Genomic DNA, 20,411 nt, shown 5'->3' with positions numbered 1-20,411 from the left:
ATGCTGAGGTGATCCTGGAGACACAAATGAAGAGATAAGGAATGCAGGTTAATCAAAATACTGTACTCAGAGATCACAAAATCCAAGTTTCCACAGATCAGGTCAGCAATAAACGTTGAACACAAATTAGCACAAGAGATTCATGCAAGCACCACAGTTTGCATCTCTTCTGAATGGTGGCCTGTTTTCTCATTCTTAATATCCAAACTATTCCTTCAACTATGCACAAGATCTACAGTTGGCTCTATCACACAGCAACATTCACAGTGAAGGAACCTGCTTTTGGCAGGAATCATGTAAGAGGATGAAAATGACCATTGGCTTACCTGAAGGGTTGTTTTCTGTGCAGTGCGGGAAAGCATGGATTAAATTCAGCCAAACTGCCCAGCACTACTTTAGCTATGCCTCTGGTGTTGCCTTGACTTCCAGTTTTTTCAAGGAGTAGACTGTTGCGCGTTGAAAGGTTGACCAAGTAAGTCCATAAAAATCTCCCCCAAAAAAGGTCTGTACAGAATAGCGGAGAAAGACCCGTGGGTGAGGCTGGACTCTCCCGCAGCACACAGTAAACAACCCCTCAGGTAAGCCAATGGTCATTTTCCTGTGTGCTGCTTGGAGGGTCCCAAGCTAAGTGTCACTAGGGCGGGAAGCTGTTGAGTTCAGGGTCTCTAAGCTGGTATGAATGCCCTGAAAGTCTCGCCTCCCAAACGCCTCCTCCGCAGAAGCGAACTTGTCCAATTTGTAGTTCCGAACAAACTGCAAATCTCCTCTATTGGTTCCTGGGTCTCCCAGGCCACAGTGGTGGTGGCGCTTCTCTTAGAATGTGTAGTGATATGGCGTGGCACGAGCTTGGATTGAAGGACGTGAGCGAAGGCAATGCATGTGTGCAGCCAACACCCGATGGTAGATGAAGAAACTTTATGGCTTTGGGATGCAGGTTGAAAAGACACGAAGAGTGACTTGCATCGGCTGAATGCTGCCATGCATTTGATGTATTTATGTAGAGTTCTACGAACATCGACCGTGTGCCATCTTTTTTCCTTCGGATGCTTGGGATGAAAACAGAAATCCGGGATGATGATCTCCTGGGCCAGGTGGAACCAGGAGTTGATCTTGGGAACAAATGCCAGATCCAGTTGGAGGATCACCCTGTCAGAATGTATCAGACACAAGTCCTTCCAAACTGACAGGGATGCCAACTCCGAGATTCGCCACGTGGTAGTGATGGAAATTAAGAAGATGGTCTTAAATGTCAGATGTTTCAGACTGGCGGACTGTAGTGATTCAAACAGCAGGCCTATCAGGGCCCATAACACAACCTCAAGTTCCCATGATGGGTAACGATGGACAACCGGAGATCTCAGGTTGGTGGTGCCCCCACAGGAAACTACGGATGATGGGATGGTGCCCAAGGGATGAATGTCAGGTGCCAGGATCGTGGACAAGGCAGCCACCTGACACCTGAGTGTGTTACGCGCCAGACCCTGGTCTAGTCCATCCTGTAAATAGTCCAGAACCGGTGGAACAGTAGCCGCGGTTGCTGTCACCCTGCATGTTGTGCACCATTTTTCAAAGGACTTCCAGGTGGCATTGTATATCCTAGGCATCTGAACTTTACCCCTGTATCTCCTCCCTTCTGTCTGTGTCATAAATCACATCCACCAACAAGGTGCTGCGGCAGGCTATGAATGTGCGCATTTCACATGCTAGCTGTAGAAATATGAGACCTGACTCTTGCCAAAGGTATGCATGGCATTCTCCTCCCTTTTCTCTCTTTTTTATGTAAATTTGATAATATAGCAATAGCAATAGCAGTAGACTTATATACCGCTTCATAGGCCTTTCAGGCCTCTCTAAGCGGTTTACAGAGAGTCAGCATATTGCCCCCAACAATCTGGGTCCTCATTTTACCCACCTCGGAAGGATGGAAGGCTGAGTCAACCCTGAGCCGGTGAGTCAACCCTGAGCCGGTGAGATTTGAACCGCTGACCTGCTGATCTAGCAGTAGCCTGCAGTGCTGCATTTAACCACTGCGCCACCTTGGCTCTTGAGTCATGGAAACGCTTTACAAATTGACACCTGGGCCAGAAGGGAGCCACAAGCAGAACCTCTGCACCCTCCAACAGGATCTTCCGAATCACCCTGGGGAGAAGGGACAATGAATCGAGCACAGGTGTCATTCTGCCCACCTTCCCAGGGATTTGGCCTCCGCCATCAGGGACTTGAAGCGGGTGCCCCCTGGCGGTTTATGTGCGCCTTGGCCACTACATTGTCCATGAAAATCATCACATGATGTCTCTGGATACTGTTCTGGAAGTGGAGAAGGGCAAGTCTCGCTGCTCTGGACTATAGCCAGTTGATGCTGGGTGTTACCTCGGTCACTGACCACCAGTCTTGTGCTATTTGGTTGTGGAGGTGAGCCCCCCAACCGAAAAGGCTGGCATCCATCGTGATGGTCACACAGTCTGGCTTCTTGAAGAAGGTGCCCTTCGCCAGGGCAGGGGACATCCACCATCCAAGTGAGCGACGCACCTGAGGAGAGACCAGAATCGACACTGGCAAGTTGCTGTGGTTGGCCCCTTGATGCGGTAAGAGATGCCACTGCAGCCATCGAGAGTGAAGTCTTGCCCAAGGCATGATGGAAAGGCAGGATATCATCTTGCCTAAGAGCTGGGACAATTGCACAATCGAAGCTTGACGCAATTGGTGTACCTGTTGCACCAGGGTCCTGAGGCTTGCCATCCGTTCCGGAGACAGGGAGACTTGACAACCCTCAATATCTATGATGGTGCCGAGGTGCTGCAGATTGGTGGTCGGCTCTAGATGACTTTTTTCCAGGTTGACCGAGAATCCGTGTTCCTGGAGGATCCTCATTGTATACTGTAGGTCTTATGTTGCATGTTGGCGGGATGGCGACGGGATGAGAATGTCATCCAGGTAGCATTGGAGCTGCACTGGACGAGATCTGAGGAAGGCCGCTACCGCTGCGAGGCTCTTCGTAAACATTCTGGGGACCGATGACAGGGTCCTGTACTAGTAGTGGTTGCCCGCATAAAAGAAACTCAAGAATCTGCAGTGGGCCTTGCGGATGGGGAGGTGGTGGTATGCCTCTTTGAGATCTATTGACGTTAGTAGATCTCCCGGCCTGATGTCCAAAATTGACTGGAGGGACTGCATCTTGAACCTCTTATATGGTATGTCATGGTTTAGCTTTTTTTAAATCTAGTACACCCCCCCTCCCCGAGTTCTTTGTGACAAGGAACAGTATGGAATAAAACCCTGTCCCTTCCTGACTGGGTGGAATCGGTTCTATGGCCCTGATCTCCCTGAGATGAAGGATCTCCTGTTCTATGAGAGTCTTCTTGACAAGGCAGGAGGGAGTTGGGCACTGGATAAAGTGACAAGGTGGAGGTGAGATGAATTCTAGTGTCAGGCCTATGCGAATCGTTTGCAGAACCCACTGGTCCAACGTGATTCGCTCCCATTAGGCGTGGAATAACTGAAGACGCCCTCAGATGGGAGCCATCCCCTGGTGGTCACTTATATCATCAGAATAGTCTGGAGCCAGACCCCTCCGCAGAAGGGCCGTTTGGAAAAGTTCTTTTGGCGGCCTCTGTCACAAAAGGACTGACGGTCCTGTGACCTGTCAGCGCTCTGGGAGTAGGGACGCTGAAAGGAGCCTGAGATGGAAGCCAGCTCAGCGGCCCAAAAGGGTTGTTTTCTATAGAAGTTGGAACCCCTACGCTCAGATTTCTTGGTGACCGAGGGCATGATTTTCTTCTTATCCTTATTCTCAATAAGGACAAGTGGAAGCAAGCTTCCACTTTGACCTCATGTCCATGTTTCTAAGCCATAAGAGGCGCCGGGTGGTGATGTTGGAAGCTAGGGCCCTAGATACAAACTTGGCGGTGTTCAAGGTGGCATCAGCCATGTATTCTGTAGCTGCAATGATCTTACTGACATCTTGCCTAAGCCTGCTATCCCCCCGCCAGAAGTTTGGTGAGTAACTGTCTCAACCAGAGGAGAGAGGCTCTGGAGAGAAAGGACGCAGAGGCGGACGTCTTAATCGGCCAAGCCACTGCCTGATGAGTTTTATGGCAGGCCTTCTCTGCTCTCTTGTCCTCTGCCTTGAGCCCTTCCTAGTACTGAGGAAGAAATGGGCGCAGCCACCGTGGATAACTTCAGTAAATCCTCCAGACTAGCATCCACATGTACAGCTTCCTGTCGCTAACACTGGGGGTGGCAAGGGTGCCTGGCTGTGGCCATTGCTTCTGTACTACGTTGAGGAATAATTTGGGAATGGGGACAATGTCTGTGCCTGAACCGGTTCCTCAAGCAAACCCTCACTGAGGTTAGAGGAATCAGGGGCAGCCTAGTATGGGGCGGAAGAACCCAAATGGGTAGAGGCTTTTGCCTTATTCAAAATAGTCTTGAAATTGGTATTCTTAAACAAACTGGTAAAGGCAGGTTTATTGGAAACACACCCTCATCCCCTGAGAAGTCGGGCTCAGGGTTGGGCAGAATGTCCTCCTCCCAGGCAGAATCCTCACTATCAAGCGAGGAATGGGGGGGGGGGGAGATCGCTGGGCCTGTGGAGCTTCCCTGGAGGAAGCAGGGGCAGGAGTGAAATGGGGTTTGCGTGGGCATTTAGCCTGCTCATACAACCCTGCCTCAATCCCCTGGGAGATGGCCCTGGCAATAACGATCCTCTGTAGGGCAGTCCCTGGTGGTTGGTTGATTCAGAGGGAGTCGCGGTGCCAGTTGACCTGGGGGTGCTAGCTCCTCCTTCCCCTCAGATGGGCAGTCAAAAAGGTCTGCATGGTCAGCCATCGAGGGCCCTGGGGAGCCTGGGGAACCTGCCATAGCTAGCGAGGTCTTGGGGGAGAACTCCTGCCCCTCCCCCTCACTCTCAGAAATAGGAGGCTTGTGACTGGCCTGGGTGTCGGGAGAGGGATCCCTGGGAGGGGTCTGTCTGGAGGACTGAGTCTGTTGCTGGGCCTTGCTGAATTGTTTCTCCAAGGCCTTCTGGTGACGAACAGCATCCCTATCCAGGCCCAAAAGACTGAGAGAAACTTGAAACATGTCCACTGGGCTTTGTCTGAATTGACAAAACTGGAAGTCAAGCAACAACAGAGGCGTGGCTAAACTTTCGATTCAGTCCTTGGCAGATTGGCTGAGTTTAACTCATGCTTGGACTCTCCCAGCAGCGCACAGGAAAAGAAATGAATGCAAGAACTGGTATCTCAATAATCTAACTGAAATTTATTCTCATTCATATGCACCATTTATCTGAAATAATGAATTTAGAAAGATAACAGATACTCTAGTTTACACAACACATTAAGCCGTAATGTTATTTATTCTTAATGTGCTCTGCGGACTCAGCAACACCTAATAAATTGTTATTTATTAATTTATAGCTATGTAAAGCCAGTTCTTTAGCAGGTCTTGGTCCACGTACACACTGAATTCTTCCCATTACCAAGTATGTCATAATGTATTGACATAGCATATGTGCAGATCCAAGCAGTTCGGTCTATTGCAATTGAGATGAAAATTTTGTCAATGCACAGATTTTCTAATTGACGTCCAACATTCTTTGCTATGGCATTGATTGTTATCTTCTAAGAATAATACAATATGAAGAATCAACAAAGGAATCTTTGGCTTATATTCTTTGGAAATCTGAATATCCTATGCCCGTGTTGGTGAATCTATGGCACACATGCCACAGGTGGCATGCAGAGCCCTCTCTGTGGACACGGCAACCATCGCCCCAGCCCAGCTCCACCACACATTCATGCATGCCTCCCGCTGGCCAGCTGGTTTTCAAGTCCCTGACGTGCATATGCAGGGGTGGGACACATGTGGGTGGGACACACATGCATGCACAGGGGGGACAGGGCATATGTGTGTGTAGTGTTCGCATTGCATTTTGGGGGTTCGTGCACATGTGCATGGCCCCCACGCCTTGTTTTGGGCCTGAAAGGCCTCCTGCACCAACCTGAAAGCCAAAACGGTCGTTCCCCCCCCTCCGCATCTGGAAGGGGGGACGTGAACGTATGTGCAGGGGGCGCGCGTGCACAGGGTGCTCGCATTGCATTTTGGGGTTGCATACGCTCTTTGGGCACTCAGCACCAAAAAGGTTAGCCATCACTGCCCTATGCCCAACAAAAACACTTCCCAAATTTTACTCCTCACCTCTAAACTCCCTTTTTTTACTCCCATACAAAATATATTTTTCTTTGCACTCTAGGAGACAAACATCTGCTGCTACATCTGTCAATCTTCCAAGTGGGAGGTGAGCAGCTTCATTACTAAGCCACTACGCTGCTCTTTAGTCATCACTTCTATGTCCTTTAAACCAGAATTCTGCCAAACATCTTTTCAGAACATTTAACAAAAGTCAATCCTCTTATGTGTTTTGCATTCACTCCTATCAGGGAACTATTTGTAAGCAAGCCATATTAACATTTTAGTTCAGCTATTTCCCTTCATATCATCTATATCTGCAGCCTTATTTCATCAGAAATAATTTCATCACTTTTATTTGTAATTCACTTCACTCTGCTGCAAGCTTCTTGCTTCATTTTTCACCCACTTTTAAAACTTCTTTATTTTCATCAAAATCATTCTGCTTGTTTTCTCTTTTAATTGTTCCTTATCTCCTGAATACATTCCTTGCAACTAAGGTAGTCCTTGACCTACAGCATCAATTTTCATTCCTAGGTGATATTTTGTGGTTTCATTCCATTTTTCAAATTTTACTTTCCCCCCTCCCCGGTTCGAGTTGTGAGCCGCCCTGAGTCCCCTTCGGGGGAAAAGGGCAGCATATAAATTTAATAAACTGAACTGAACTGAACTTTCATTCTTTTTTCTAAAGTTCTAGTTTTGGCACTACCAAGTGGTCAGTCTCAAGTTCAGAAACTATACTTGCATCCTTAACTAATTATTTTGATCTTTTATCATAAATAATCAATCACTGGTGTTTTGGGTTTACCTTCATATAACACTTTCCAGAAAAAGCCACAGATGTTCACCCATGGCACTATGTTATATTTTGTCCTTTGAATCTGAATTTCTGCCTAATCTGGATCTTCCTAATCCAACTGCATAATTACTTTGCATAGTTCTGGATTAGAGACAGCAGAAATAGTGATTTTTTTTGTCTGCAGAAGCATTAGAAGAACTGCAGCCTGTTCACTGCTCTTGAACCCTCCCTACCTACCCCCCCCCGAGACAGGGGGGGGGGGAGATAGGTGGGGAGGGTTCAAGTGCAGTGAACAGCCTACAGCTCTTCTAATGCTTCTGCAGACAAAACATCCATTTTAGATACCCACTTTCTGCCCCTGCCACCCAGCCATGCCTGAAGCCATACGTACACAACGGCCAAGTCTTCTTTCATACACTGGGTTTCTTTCGCTAGCCCATGAAAGATAGCTCTGGCTATGCCAACACACGCACACACAAAATCTGGCTAAAAAGGTTATTTTGATCTAGCACAACTGAGGCCTTCTTTCATATGGCTTCTTTTATAAAAGAAGGCCCTGGCTGGCCAAATTTTGGAAACATTATCATAAAGGGGCTACAACAGCCAGAATTTTGAGAACCAATAATAAAGTCTCTTTATTCAGCACCACCATAACGTTGACTGGTCGCTAAACAAATGGAGGTTAAAAAAAGAATACCTATAATGCAGTTGGTGGATTTGCATCTCATTCTGTTACATAAGCCCAACAACCAGTATGCTTGTTCTGTGTTTCAGTGTGTTAGGCCCTGGCAACTGAATTAATTCAGTCAGTTACTGAAGAACTATGTTCTAGTATAGAGCAAATTTGAATATTTTCCTGATACTCAACCAAATATACTTCCCTTGTAATTTAAGCCATTATGTTCTTGTCCTGTCTTCTGGAATAACTCTGAACCATCCTCTATCTTTCACATGACATCCAGTACCTGAAAAGAGCTATTATGTCTCTCTATAATCTTCTCCAAAACAAATCCAATGTTTCTAATGGTTTCTTCTAGGCTTGTTATTCCATTTAATATTTAATGGTCTAACCTGGACATGCTCCAGTTTGACAATGTCCTTCCTAAAATACAATGCTCAGAACGTGGTGAAATATTCAGGTATGATCTGACCAACACTAAATAGAGAGAAGTTACATATACTCAGAGTAATGTGCGTTGTCTTGTTCAAACAGTTAGAGGTTTCGAACAAGCCAGAACTTTAACCAACAGACTTATAATCATGGCATGTTCTAAATCGCAAAACCCTATTTCCTTGTTTGTGATGCAGTAAATTTAAGTAAAGTGAACTGTTTATATCTGAGCTTAATAACTAAGATAACTAATTACTATAGTATGGTAACTAAAAATAAGCCATTCTTATGTTAAGAGTTATAGTGTTGATAACAAAATTCTATTATTAATATTGGGCTATTTTTAAAAATGCATTTCTTCTGAACGACTCATATATATTGTCACAACATTATAGAACTGGCTGGTATCCACCCCCTGGCAAATGCAAAGATGTCAGTATGGAAACATCAAGAGCTCTGTACAATTTGACCAAATGAGCTAGAAGATATTTCAAGCTGCTAAGAAAAATATTTCAAGCATTGCTAGAATGATCCCAGAAGTTCACTGACATGTGCCTAAAATGTGTTGGTTAATAACTAGAAAACTAAAAAAAATGTATACAGTTCCAAACAGTACTGCAGGAAAACACTGCCTTGCATAAATGGAGGAAGTGTTTTATTCCCATCTACGTTCTAGTTAAAGCTAATACACATTTTCATCTTCAGTTTCTTCAGAAAAGATTCCCAGGACACCACTTTATTCTTATAATAAACATTACAAATAATTGTAGTATAAGATTCTACCCCCTATCCAATCCCTCTATTAGAAGACATAATGAAGGTGACAATATGTATAAACATTTATATTGCCAAACACTTCCCTTTTTCCTTATACTCATCACTAGAATTTGCCACTTAAGAAACACCTTGCTTATTTCCTTTTCTATATTTCTATATGCACAAAATCTTTACCTAGCTTTTACTCATCAGTATTTCATCTAATTGGGTTTTAAATGTAACATCAATGATCCAAACTATTTAAAATATTAAATGTTTTATTTGGCATAATATTCTTCCTCTCGGTGCACATCAGTAGATATAGTTCATACCTTTTTTTAATGAAAATTATCAGTACTTTTGATCAGTGACGTCATCAAAGTAAACAAACCCACGTGCTGATTACGTCACCAGATCATGCCCCCTAAGCGGAAGTGACGTGCACAGCCCCCACCCTCCGGATGTGACGTGTATACCCCTCCTCCCCGGCTGGGGTGTGCATAATTGACCCACGTGGTGCAAGATTTCATAAGATCATAACCCTAGCTGAATATTTGTAAAGGCCTAAGCAGCCCTAGCTGAATATTTGTAAAGGCCTAAGCAGCCCTAGCAGGATATGTGTAATGGCCTAACCCCATCAAATAGGGTTGAAACTTACCCCATCAAGAAAGATGCCAAGACTCTGTGTACATGATTAGTTTAACCCTAGATTAATTCTATGGACATTCAAGGGTGGGGGGAGTGGGGTTGTGAAATAAAAAAATGTTTTTTATTTGTAATCAATCTCCTAATGGCTGCATTTAAACCCACTTTTTTCCCTAGAAGGAATTTATTTCTAAGCAATGTTGGTTTTAATTTTTGTTGAGACATGGGGGTCTGCATTTAACCATTTTCTCTAAAAGGTATGGGCTGCATTTAAGCCCACTTTTTTTATCCTAGAAAGAATTTATTTCTAGGCAATGTTGGTTTTAATTTTTGTTGGGACATGGGTCTGCATTTAACCATTTTCTCTAAAAGGTATGGGCTGCATTTAAGCCCACTTTTTTTATCCTAGAAAGAATTTATTTCTAGGCAATGTTGGTTTTAATTTTTTTGGGACATGGGTCTGCATTTAACCATTTTTTCTCTAAAAGGTATTTACTTCTAGGTAGGTTGAAGCCCGCCAACAGGAAAAGACAAGGAATATTAACAGGAATTAAAATGTTCACAATAGGCAACCCCGCCAGGTTGCATGCAGTGGATAAGCCTGTTCATTCATGCCAGGGATAAGCCCTGACAGCCCTTACTCGCCCACCCACCCCGCTCCTCTGTGATTCCAGGCATGCGTAAGAGACATGTGTGGGGCAGGCCCAGACACGTCTTACCTGCCCCACCCCACCCCTCCCCTGTTATTCCGCGCATGCGCGAGGCGCACTTGACATTAGAAGAGCTGGTTAGTTTGCCTTAATTTCAGCAGTCTCTTGAAGATGGCAACCTCTGATTCCAAAGATGTTTTTAAAACAACAGCAAAAGCCAGCATCGAATGCTCTGAAGAGGATCATATGCCAGAATGCAACAAACCCTATATGGCAACTTCAGAAGGGGATTTGTTTGATATAAATTTGATCCCCAAACCTCCCAAGCATGGGCGTAGAATAAGAAAAAGACCTGTCTTCATTGAAGAGAATATAAAATTTTGTTATTGTAGATTCTGCAAAATATCAAATGGTGAGTTGATATAAAAATTAAGAAAACAGTATTTTGATTAGTTGAAACACACCCCCCCACCCCCAATCTAATTCTACCTTATTTCCTGTTTTAGAAGCGGTGGAGCCTCAAAATGTCAGCATGCCGCAAGTTCTGAAAGTGTGTGTTATTAAAATAATACATCATTGTTTAATGGGATGTTTAAAATCAGAAGATAATGTGGATGGAAACAATGAAACAGAACTTATTAACAGCTTATGTATTCGGCTTTCTATGCCACATGTTCTCTGGGTCATCATCAGTATTACTGACAAAATGGATAAATTATATTTCACCCGGGATACATTTGACGATCTCAAGACATTCATACAGTGTATAAAGAATAGCCATGAACCGCTGTCATTAATGTCAAAGACTGAAGCTGAATTACCATTGGCTCTGAAGAGGATCATATGCCAGAATGTAACAGAAATTAATTACAATAAACTGTTAAAGCTATGAAATTTATAATAAAATGTGATTTACAAAACACATGAAAGGTGTATTATATTTTTTTCTTTTGCTGACCCTTCTGTTTAAACTTGTCAGATGTTAAACACAGAGATACAGTTTAATTAAAGCTCATGTGATATTACTACATTAGCTTCTATTCAAATGCTTCTTTCAGCTAGGCAGGGCGGGCAGTTTTTGCATAAGGTGTGAAGAACTCCCCTTTTCTGATGTGATTAATTTGTGACGTCACTAAGGTGTATAAAAGCAGGAGACTATACAGGTCTAGTCATGTTTACTGGTTTCTGGCATAACCATACCTCTGGAGCAATTTGAACTGCTAAGAAGACCCCTGTTCAGAATGGAATCTACTATTGTAAGTAATTTTAAGCCTAATTTTGAAACACTTAGATATAAAATGGTTTTTATAGAGTGGTTGCTTATTTGTTTGATTGAATTTTTTCTTTCACTAGAATGAATTGACAGATTCAGAATGTTTGATGGGTGTTACAATTGTAAGTAATTTTAAGCCTAATTTTGAAGCACTTAGATATAAAATGGTTTTTATAGAGTGGTTGCTTATTTGTTTGATTGAATTTTTTCTTTCACTAGAATGAATTGACAGACTCAGAATGTTTGAGGGCATATGAAGGTATTTATCTTTCATACTTTCATATATTTAGATTCTTATAAACATTCTGCAACAATTCTGACTATTGGGGTTTTTTTTTCTTTTCCTCCAGAATGGGTGGACGATCAAGCATTCGCTGATCTCACTATTCCTGCAGAATCCCAGGGGTCCCAGCATAACATGACCCCTCAGCCTTCCACAAGCCGCACAGCACAAAGTCCGCTAGGAGGTATAATATCTCACATTTTATCCAACTATAACTCTATTAGTATTATTTTTTAGAAACTAAATGTGTGTGTGTGTGTGTGTGTGTGTGTGTGTGTGTGTGTGTGTTTATTTGGAATGTTGGTGATAACTTTTTTTTTTTGTTTTGTTTCTTTGCTTGTTTGTTTAATCAGAACCGTCCTGCAAAAAAGCAAAAATGCATGGCGCCGGGCTTCCTGAATCCCTAGCAGACAGTGTTAGTTGTGATACTATGACTGTCTCTCAACCAGAAGAGGATACACACCATACTATGTCCCAGCTACAAGCTCCTGGCTCTGTAAACTCTCAAAATGTGAACAATGTTTATCTGGATATGGTGCAGGCGTGGGAAAATCCTATCCGGAATTTTAGAGCTGTGGAATATTATCAGAGATATAGATTTATTAATCTTGATCAAATCCGATCTTTTGTAGTTGCTATAGAGGCCATACATAATGTGATACAGATTCTTTTGAATAACGTAGCCATGAACATCGGCCCAAATGATTTTGTTCAACTACGGTTGGATGCAGAGGGGTTAAACCACCCCGTCTTTTCTCATAGGAGGTGTATGAATGATTTAAACGCTGATGATTTTCTCACCAGTGTTGAAAATCTGCTACAAAGTAAGGCTGAGATATTGTGGGGGGGTGATTTGCAATTAGTGGTTACCATCGTGAAGAACAAGGAGGGAGGGGGGCTTAGGAAGTTAAATACTTTGCTGCTTACCAAAGTACTGGAGAAAAAAAGACAGCATCTAGTAGATTTCAATGTGGAAGGCGAATTTCTTTGTTTTGCCAGCTGTTTGCTCTGTCTGATTGGTTCTGATGGTAGTAAGCAAGAAATTATTACCAAGGCCAGGGAACTTCACAGGAAACTGGGTATTTCCACAGGAAATAGGATTGACTTTTCTCAGGTTCACATCTTTGAAAAACATTTACAGGTCACTATAAAGATCTTGTTTTACATGCAGGACGGGTGGCGTTTTTTTGTTACAGGTCACCCGCAGCAAGAAAAAATAGTATTTATATTATTGCACGACAGGCATTACTATGGTGTTAAAAATATCAAGGGCTTTCTGGGCGAACGCTATTTTTGTAAATTCTGCCACACGGCTTATCACCACAAATTTAGTCACGGGTGCCAATATATTTGCAGAGCATGCCTAAAGCAAGAGTGTCAGCAGGTTGAGGTGGAGAAGGGGCTGTGCTGTAGGTGCAAAGCACCTTGTCGGTCTAAGGAATGTGCTGAAAGACATGCACAACTCGCTAAGGAGGGAAAAGTTGAGTGTAAGACTAAACAATATTGTGAAACGTGTGGTCTTTATGTCTTTACCCCCCACAAAAAGTGCAAGGAAGTCAAATGTGGGCAGTGCTATGAGAAGGTAGAAAGCTTGGAAGGTCATTTATGCTTTCTAAAATCGTTGGACCGACCACGAATTGGCGAAAGATATATTATTTATGATTTTGAATGCTGCCAAGAAACAGGTACCCACATACCTAATTATACATGTGCCAGGGATATGCTGAAAGATGAGGACGATAAAGATGTTGTGAGGTGGGATTGTTATGGTGTTAGATGCTTGGAACAGTTTATAAAGAAATTTATAAATCATAAGTTTAAAGGTTGTACTTTTATTGCACACAACTCCAAAGGTTATGATGGATACCTTGTACTGAGGCAGCTGATCCGAGAAAAGGTTAGGGTTCAACTTATAAGTCAGGGTGGGAAACTACTGTGTATTACCCTTCCAGACTATAAGATTCGGTTTATTGATAGCCTCTCATTTTTACCACTTAAATTATCCAAATTACCCAAAGCTATGGGGTTTCAAGGCTGCAAAGGATATTTCCCTCACTTATTCAATACAATGGCCAATCAAGACTACGTGGGGCCGCTCCCTGAAACCAAGTATTACAGCCCAGAAACTATGATGCCTGGGGAGAGAGAAGAATTCCTGAAATGGCACACTGCTAATAGAGGTACTGTGTTTAAACTAAAGAAGGCTCTGGCTTACTATTGCAGACAGGATGTAGATATATTAAGAGAGGCCTGTATTCGATTTAGGGATCAGGTGATGAAAATGACTGAGCGTGAGTACAGCAGTGGGGTCGGGTTGGATACTGTTGAGGAGATTCAATGCATTGACCCCTTCCAATATATCACATTGGCATCTGTCTGCATGGCACAGTACCTGTTCATGTATTTGAAAAGCAATACCATTGCTTTAGATCCTTTGGACAATTATCACAATACACAGAAAAGGTATTCGGCTCCAGCGATTCAATGGTTGTTGTATATAGAGCACACTGAGAAGCTCAATATTCAACATGCTCTGAAGGGTGGTGAAAAGAAAGTGGGCAAATATTTTTTGGATGGTTTCGCGGTCATAAATGGAACCCCCACAGCTTTTGAATTTCACGGGTGTTTTTTTCATGGGTGCCCTGTCTGCTACTCTGAAAAAGACTTCAACAAATTACTTGATTCAACATATGGTAGCCTGCACAGCCATACTAGGATTAAAGAAGAATACCTCAGGTCACAGGGTTATGCTTTGCGCTGCATCTGGGAACATGAGTGGCGAGCCATGGTGGAGGAGGATACCTCTTTGAAGCAGTTTCTAGTTGAGAATAAGCTCCCAGCTCCTTTGAATCCTCGAGATGCTTTTTTTGGTGGTAGAACAAATGCTACATGCCTGTACTACAAACCAAAACCTGGTGAACAAATCTTATACTACGATTTCACCAGTTTGTACCCTTTTGTGAATAAGACCAAGGAGTATCCAATTGGGCACCCTCAAATCATCTATCAAAACTTTGGGGACATAAAGCAATATTTTGGGCTAGTCAAAGTCAAAGTGTACCCGCCAAGGAATCTCTATTTCCCAGTCCTACCTCACAAATCAGGGGGCAAATTAATGTTTAGTTTGTGCGCTACCTGCACAGAAAAACTGCAAACCTCCCCCTGTAAACACAGTGATGAGGAAAGAGCTCTGACCGGTACATGGTGTACTGTTGAATTGAATGTAGCCTTAGAAAAAGGTTACAGAATTGTTGAAATCTATGAGATCTGGCATTTTGAAAAAACTTCAAATGAGCTATTTTCAGGATATATGAACATGCATCTCAGACAGAAACAGGAGGCCAGTGGTTACCCTGAATGGTGCAAAACAGATCAGGATAAAGAGCAATATATTCAGGATTACGAAAAGATGGAAGGGGTCCATTTACGACGTGACCGCATTGAAGTAAATCCTGCCAAAAGACAGATTGCCAAACTCTTTTTAAATTCATTGTGGGGCAAGTTTGGGCAGAGCACCAATCACCTGACCACATCAGTGGTGACAAACCCTGAGGAATTATTCAAATATCTTTTTGTACCCTATTATGACGTTTCTTCATGCGAGTTTGTAGATACAGAGACAGCTGTCGTGACGTGGAAAACTGCCAAGAACCAACCCACCAAGTCCTCATGCACTAATGTATTCATTGCCAGCTTTACGACCGCTTATGCACGGCTAGAATTATACAGACTACTGGAGGGGCTGGGCGATAGGTGTCTGTACCATGACACCGATTCAGTCATCTTTGTAAGTAGAGAGGGGGCGTGGACACCCCCTTTGGGTGATTATTTAGGACAACTGACAAGCGAAATTCCACCAAACACTACGATAACAGAGTTTGTTGCGGCCGGCCCAAAAACGTATGCTTATGCTTTATCCAACGGTGAAGCAGTGGTAAAAGTGAAGGGTATCACGCTAAATTGTGGTAATAGCAGTAAAGTTAACTTTGACAGTTTGAAAGATTTGGTAGATGATTATTGTCTGCCTGATGCAAAGAGAAAAAAGGAGATCAGTGTAGAACAGTTGGGAATTGTCAGGGTTAAGAAACAGTGGACCTTAGAAACGAGGGTCCTCCGAAAAACTTTAAAAGTTGTGTATAATAAAAGGTTATTAAATAGTGAGGATTACTGTACACTGCCTTACGGTTATTAAGGGGAATGGAAAACATTGCACAATTTGTACACCCTTTTTCCTGTATTATAAGTGGTCCGTCCAATTCTGGTAAATCTTTTTTTATCAAACAAATGTTAGAACATGGTGATGGGGTATTGTCTCAAACTCCTCAAAATATTGTATGGTTTTATAGCTGTTGGCAACCTCTGTACAAAGAACTGCTTAATAAATTCCCTTATATTAAGTTTGTGGAAGGTCTTCCGTCTTCTTTTGAAGATGATGTTTTGTTTCCGCCAAATCAAGTAACTCTAGCTGTGATAGATGATCTCATGGCATCTGTCGGTGACAGCGACCAAATAGAGAAGGCTTTTACACAGTACGTTCATCACAGAAACCTGAGCATTATTCTCATACTACAAAACCTGTTTTTTCAAGGTAAGAAAATGAGGACAATAGCTCTGAATTCCAAATATTTGGTTTTATTCAGAAGCCCCCGTGATCAAATGCAAATTGTCACACTGGCCAGGCAGATGTATCCCACTAACACAAAGTATTTTTTAGAAGTATTCCAAGATGCCACTCACAAACCATACGGGTACCTGTTAGTAGATTTGTCAGCCAGCACTCCAGAATCCTATAGGCTAAGAACGGGGCTCTTCCCCCCTGATTGGCCTACTGTTTACACGATGAAAAAGAAGAGTAAAAAGTTGTAACCCAGTTATCTTAGCACTAGTTCATTTAAGATGTCAGAGAGGTTACGTAGAAATTGGGGGCTTTTAAAAATCTTAGTAAAGTCCGGACCAAGACAGAGAAAAGCCATTTTATGCAATGCTAATAATGACCTGGTGGGGTCAATAGCAGAAATAGCACTGAACACCCTAAAAGGAAATCTTCCTCTGAAACCTTCACAATTCCGGTCTCTAAAGAGTAAGAAGGGTATCATTAAAAAGCTGAGCGATAGAAAGGTTTCACTCAAAAAGAAGAAACAGATCATACTTCAGTCGGGCGGCTTTATAGGTCCCTTGCTAGGGGCTGCTATTCCTCTGTTGACTAGCCTGTTAGCAGGGTAAACCATGGACCATGCAGAGAAAATGTATCTGGTGTCGCGTCATCAGATGGAGCAGCTACAGGGCAGGACGCCTACTATGGGTACTACAGCCACTAACCGTTTGGATGATGAGATGCGCAACATACTTCAGAGGCATGATTTGAGTGAGGATGACAAGATTAAGCTCTACAATTCTGTACTGCAGAGGTATCTAAGACTGACCAGGCAAAATGAGTCTGAAAAGGACAAACTGAATCTCATTTATCCACCGGGGGAGCCTCAACCACCTCCAACATTACCAGAGCAGCCACCACAAACAACTCCACAGACCACCGGTATGGATGATATCCTAAGCGGTGTGAGCACTCGTTATAGGAAAAATGCAGAACTTTTGCTGAACAAAATGAAACAGCACCAGGACGTCTCAACCTGGGATGAACGGGGTACCTTTTTATACAAAGGTGTACCTATTCCCGGTACTAATATTTTAGACTTGGTGAAAGGCGCCTCGCAACACCGAGCCCCTACGGAGAAGCGGAAACCTAAAGGATGGGATGATTTTATGAATGCTATGGCCGAAGTGAATGTTCCAACTTCTGTGTTGGGTTCTACTGCCGTTAAAGAGCAAATAGAAAAGTTGAAAGATACTCTGGCTGTTAAGGATGAAACTGCTGCTAGTCCCGACTCTGTTATGACAGCCCCTTTTGGGGCTCAGAAGACTATGTTTACAGGAACACCCTCTAGCCCTTGGACAATAAAACCTAGAAGCCAGCTCAGGTTTGGTGACTGGCTCAATTTTTAAAATGAATAAAAACACAGTGATCATTAAACATTTAAGTCTTTTTCTTTATTTTACAGTAAGGCATGCATGCCTGTATGCACTGGTGACGGTTACAGGGTCCAAGCCCCCTCCCCACCTTTATAGTTTTTACAAACAGCTTTACCATTTGATCATTTTTAGTATCTACATTGGAGTACATCTTTAAAATATTTTCATAGGTTACTCCTTTAGTACGGTTCAGCAGAAAAAATGCACAGTGTTGTCCGCAGGTCACAGCACTGGGGTGTTGCAATTGGCGTTGGTGAAATGTGTACTTCTCAGCTTGCTGCTCCAAAAACATCACTATGGTGTCAGGAAAGTCATGGCTATCCGGAGGTCTTCCATAAGAATCAAAAAATTCACCATATCCTGGAGATGGAAAGTAGAGGGCCAGCCAGTGCTCCCCAGGAAGAGTGTGAGGATGGGTATTTATGATTAATCCAAAAGGTCTTTTGGTGATCTGTCTCTGTGGTAACAGGTCACAAGGGTAGACCCCTAGAAAGGCCTTATTTCCGGAGAGCAAGTGGAGGAGCTGCTGTGTGTCCATACTCACATATAATCAAAAAGTACATTCCGTGTGTGACTTATTTCAATAAGGTTTTCAAAGATTGCATAGAGTATCATATTAACAGTGTTGGGGAGGGGCTGTGCAAATCTAATTTCGGCTCTGAGGTTGCCGTTCCTGATCAATGAATAGTGCTCAGAGCAGCCCTGATCAGGACTCAAGTCAAAACAATACAAAGTATACCCTCGGTTAAACTCTTCCCGGCTGATTAACAACGGTCTGTCTTTCATGCCTTTGCCTGTTGCTTGCACCATCTGCATGTACTCTCTCACAAAAAGACCATGCTCATAATCGGGCTGAAGAGGCTTTGCGGGGATCTGTTCACCATCACAATGCAGGGCGCAGAAATTGACATTGCAGTGTTGAAAATTGAATGGATTTCTTTCATAATCCCCACTAAAAGCGGCATTGTCCACAAACCCAATCACTAATTGTTTAGGCAGTTGACCCAGAAATAGATTTTCCTGATTACACACAAGACTACCTGCGGGAATGCTGTAAACCTTCATCCCCACTCGATCAATGGGGTATTTGGCATTGGCGGTTAGCAAAGCTTCTGCATGGCCAAGGCGCACTCCCGGGGATATTTTCACACGTTTTACAAAGAGAGAAGCTGCCAGGAGTTGCACTTTGTAATTCTCATTGCCATCCTTCATCACACAAAATTCATTTCTGCTTCTTGTGAGTTTGACTTTCACATCTATGCCATTAATTAGCAGTCTGTCTTGAAAAAACAGATCGCTATGCAGAGGCCCAAGCAGGTCCCATTTTCGACTACCGCTCGTGTGTCTCGCTCTCGCTTTGAAACCGGAGTTCCCAGCCGCTGTCAGTAGAGTACTCTCCATGAGATCTGAGTCATCTTTGTAAAATCCACCAGAAGTAAATTGGGTGCCCAATGCATCACCACCAAAGTTGAGAATCAGTTCAATTATGGCCCTATACGAATAGCAATGATGGCTCTGGGTAATGAGTCGATCTCCCAAGGTAACATCCAACTGGTTAAACAGAGATGCGATGGGGTAGTTGACCAGGGCCACCCTTGACCCATCATCAATATCCGACCCGTCCGCTTTTACAATCTTGCAACTCACATACAGGAGGGTATTGTTTAAATCCGTGTAATGCTCACCATGCCCCGTGATGAAAAATTCCAGGGGTCCGTTGGGCGTTAGCGCTGATAAAGGGGGGATCTCGATATAGGTACTGTTTTCAATACTGGTCTGTGTAGGCGCCAGTTGAAAAAGATCCAGTTCAGATTTGACACATTCCTCTGAAGCAGAATGAATAAATGACATAATGTATTAGAATATGTCTTCCTTGTCACAGGGTTTCCTCTTCTGCACACGTCTCCTCTTGGTATGACGGGGTTTTTTCACAAGCCTTCTCTTTTTAAACGGAATAGGCGGGCCCAACGCGTAATTCTTCCTGGCTATGGCCAGACCTGATCCATCCTGCCCGTTCTCAACAACACGCGATACAAGATGTCCCGCAACATCTCTGGCGATGTTTTTGGCAGCAGATTTCACATGCGGTTTTATGATTTCTAATCCTCGCCTCAAAAAAGGCATTGCTTTTCGAAAAAGTCCACGGAACAACCCTCCTAAACCGGTCCCGTACATAATGGGGGCTCCTCGGAAGCCCGGAAGGCCGCCCCCAGCTTGTGCCCTGTAGTAAGCCACATAGTCTTGAGGTCTCCCGTGCTCCTTGTTTACAACCATCCTTCACTTTTCCGAGGCCTAAAATGAAGCTTGACAATCACCTTCCCGTGATAAAAATGCACGTTTTTGTCCTGGTCGGTTTTGATTTCTATAGTAACGGTATCGATGTGATGTTTGCTGACCGGCACATAATGTGGACGGTCATAGGTCACAGTTATGAAATCATTGTCTTGCCCCTGCACAGGTACACAGCGTAGTAACGGCACATAGAAGTCACCTACTATCTGGAGCTCTACAATGTCTGTGTAAACATATAAGGTATTGAATCCAGGGAACATACCTAACAGATGTCCAAGTTCACCGCTAACTAGAATGGTATGAGGTTCATCTCCTTTAAGATTAATTTTCCGACCCACTGAATCATAATGTAGGGTTGTCTTAGGTCCATCCTTGGCATTTGA

General features: G+C 43.3%; 2 protein-coding genes across 2 annotated transcripts; both read left to right on the top strand.

Annotated features, from left to right (window-relative positions):
- Nucleotides 1-10,041: 10,041 nt before the first annotated feature.
- Nucleotides 10,042-11,669, top strand: LOC116521077. Its single transcript, XM_032235709.1, has 2 exons — nt 10,042-10,562; nt 10,657-11,669. Exons 1-2 carry the CDS (start codon nt 10,322-10,324, stop codon nt 11,040-11,042), a joined length of 627 nt encoding a protein of 208 aa, XP_032091600.1. The 5' UTR covers nt 10,042-10,321; the 3' UTR covers nt 11,043-11,669.
- A 124-nt stretch (nt 11,670-11,793) lies between these two features.
- LOC116521066 lies at nt 11,794-17,597 on the top strand. The gene is made up of 2 exons (XM_032235684.1): nt 11,794-11,890; nt 12,060-17,597. The coding sequence occupies exons 1-2, from the start codon at nt 11,842-11,844 to the stop codon at nt 15,896-15,898; spliced, it is 3,888 nt and encodes a 1,295-aa protein (XP_032091575.1). The 5' UTR covers nt 11,794-11,841; the 3' UTR covers nt 15,899-17,597.
- Nucleotides 17,598-20,411: the final 2,814 nt, after the last annotated feature.

Source organism: Thamnophis elegans, chromosome 1, assembly GCF_009769535.1.
Source record: "Thamnophis elegans isolate rThaEle1 chromosome 1, rThaEle1.pri, whole genome shotgun sequence".
NCBI lineage: Eukaryota > Metazoa > Chordata > Lepidosauria > Squamata > Colubridae > Thamnophis > Thamnophis elegans.
The sequence above is the reverse complement of the archived record's forward strand: the minus strand, read 5'-3'. Positions and strand labels throughout refer to the sequence as shown.

Bases quoted from the DNA above. Each gene is read 5' to 3' on its own strand.
- LOC116521066 (XM_032235684.1), top strand. From the start codon at position 11,842: ATGACCCCTCAGCCTTCCACAAGCCGCACAGCACAAAGTCCGCTAGGA. The intron at 11,891-12,059 runs GTATAATATCTC...TTGTTTAATCAG, and splicing joins AGCACAAAGTCCGCTAGGAG to AACCGTCCTGCAAAAAAGCA.
- LOC116521077 (XM_032235709.1), top strand. From the start codon at position 10,322: ATGGCAACCTCTGATTCCAAAGATGTTTTTAAAACAACAGCAAAAGCC. The intron at 10,563-10,656 runs GTGAGTTGATAT...TTCCTGTTTTAG, and splicing joins ATTCTGCAAAATATCAAATG to AAGCGGTGGAGCCTCAAAAT.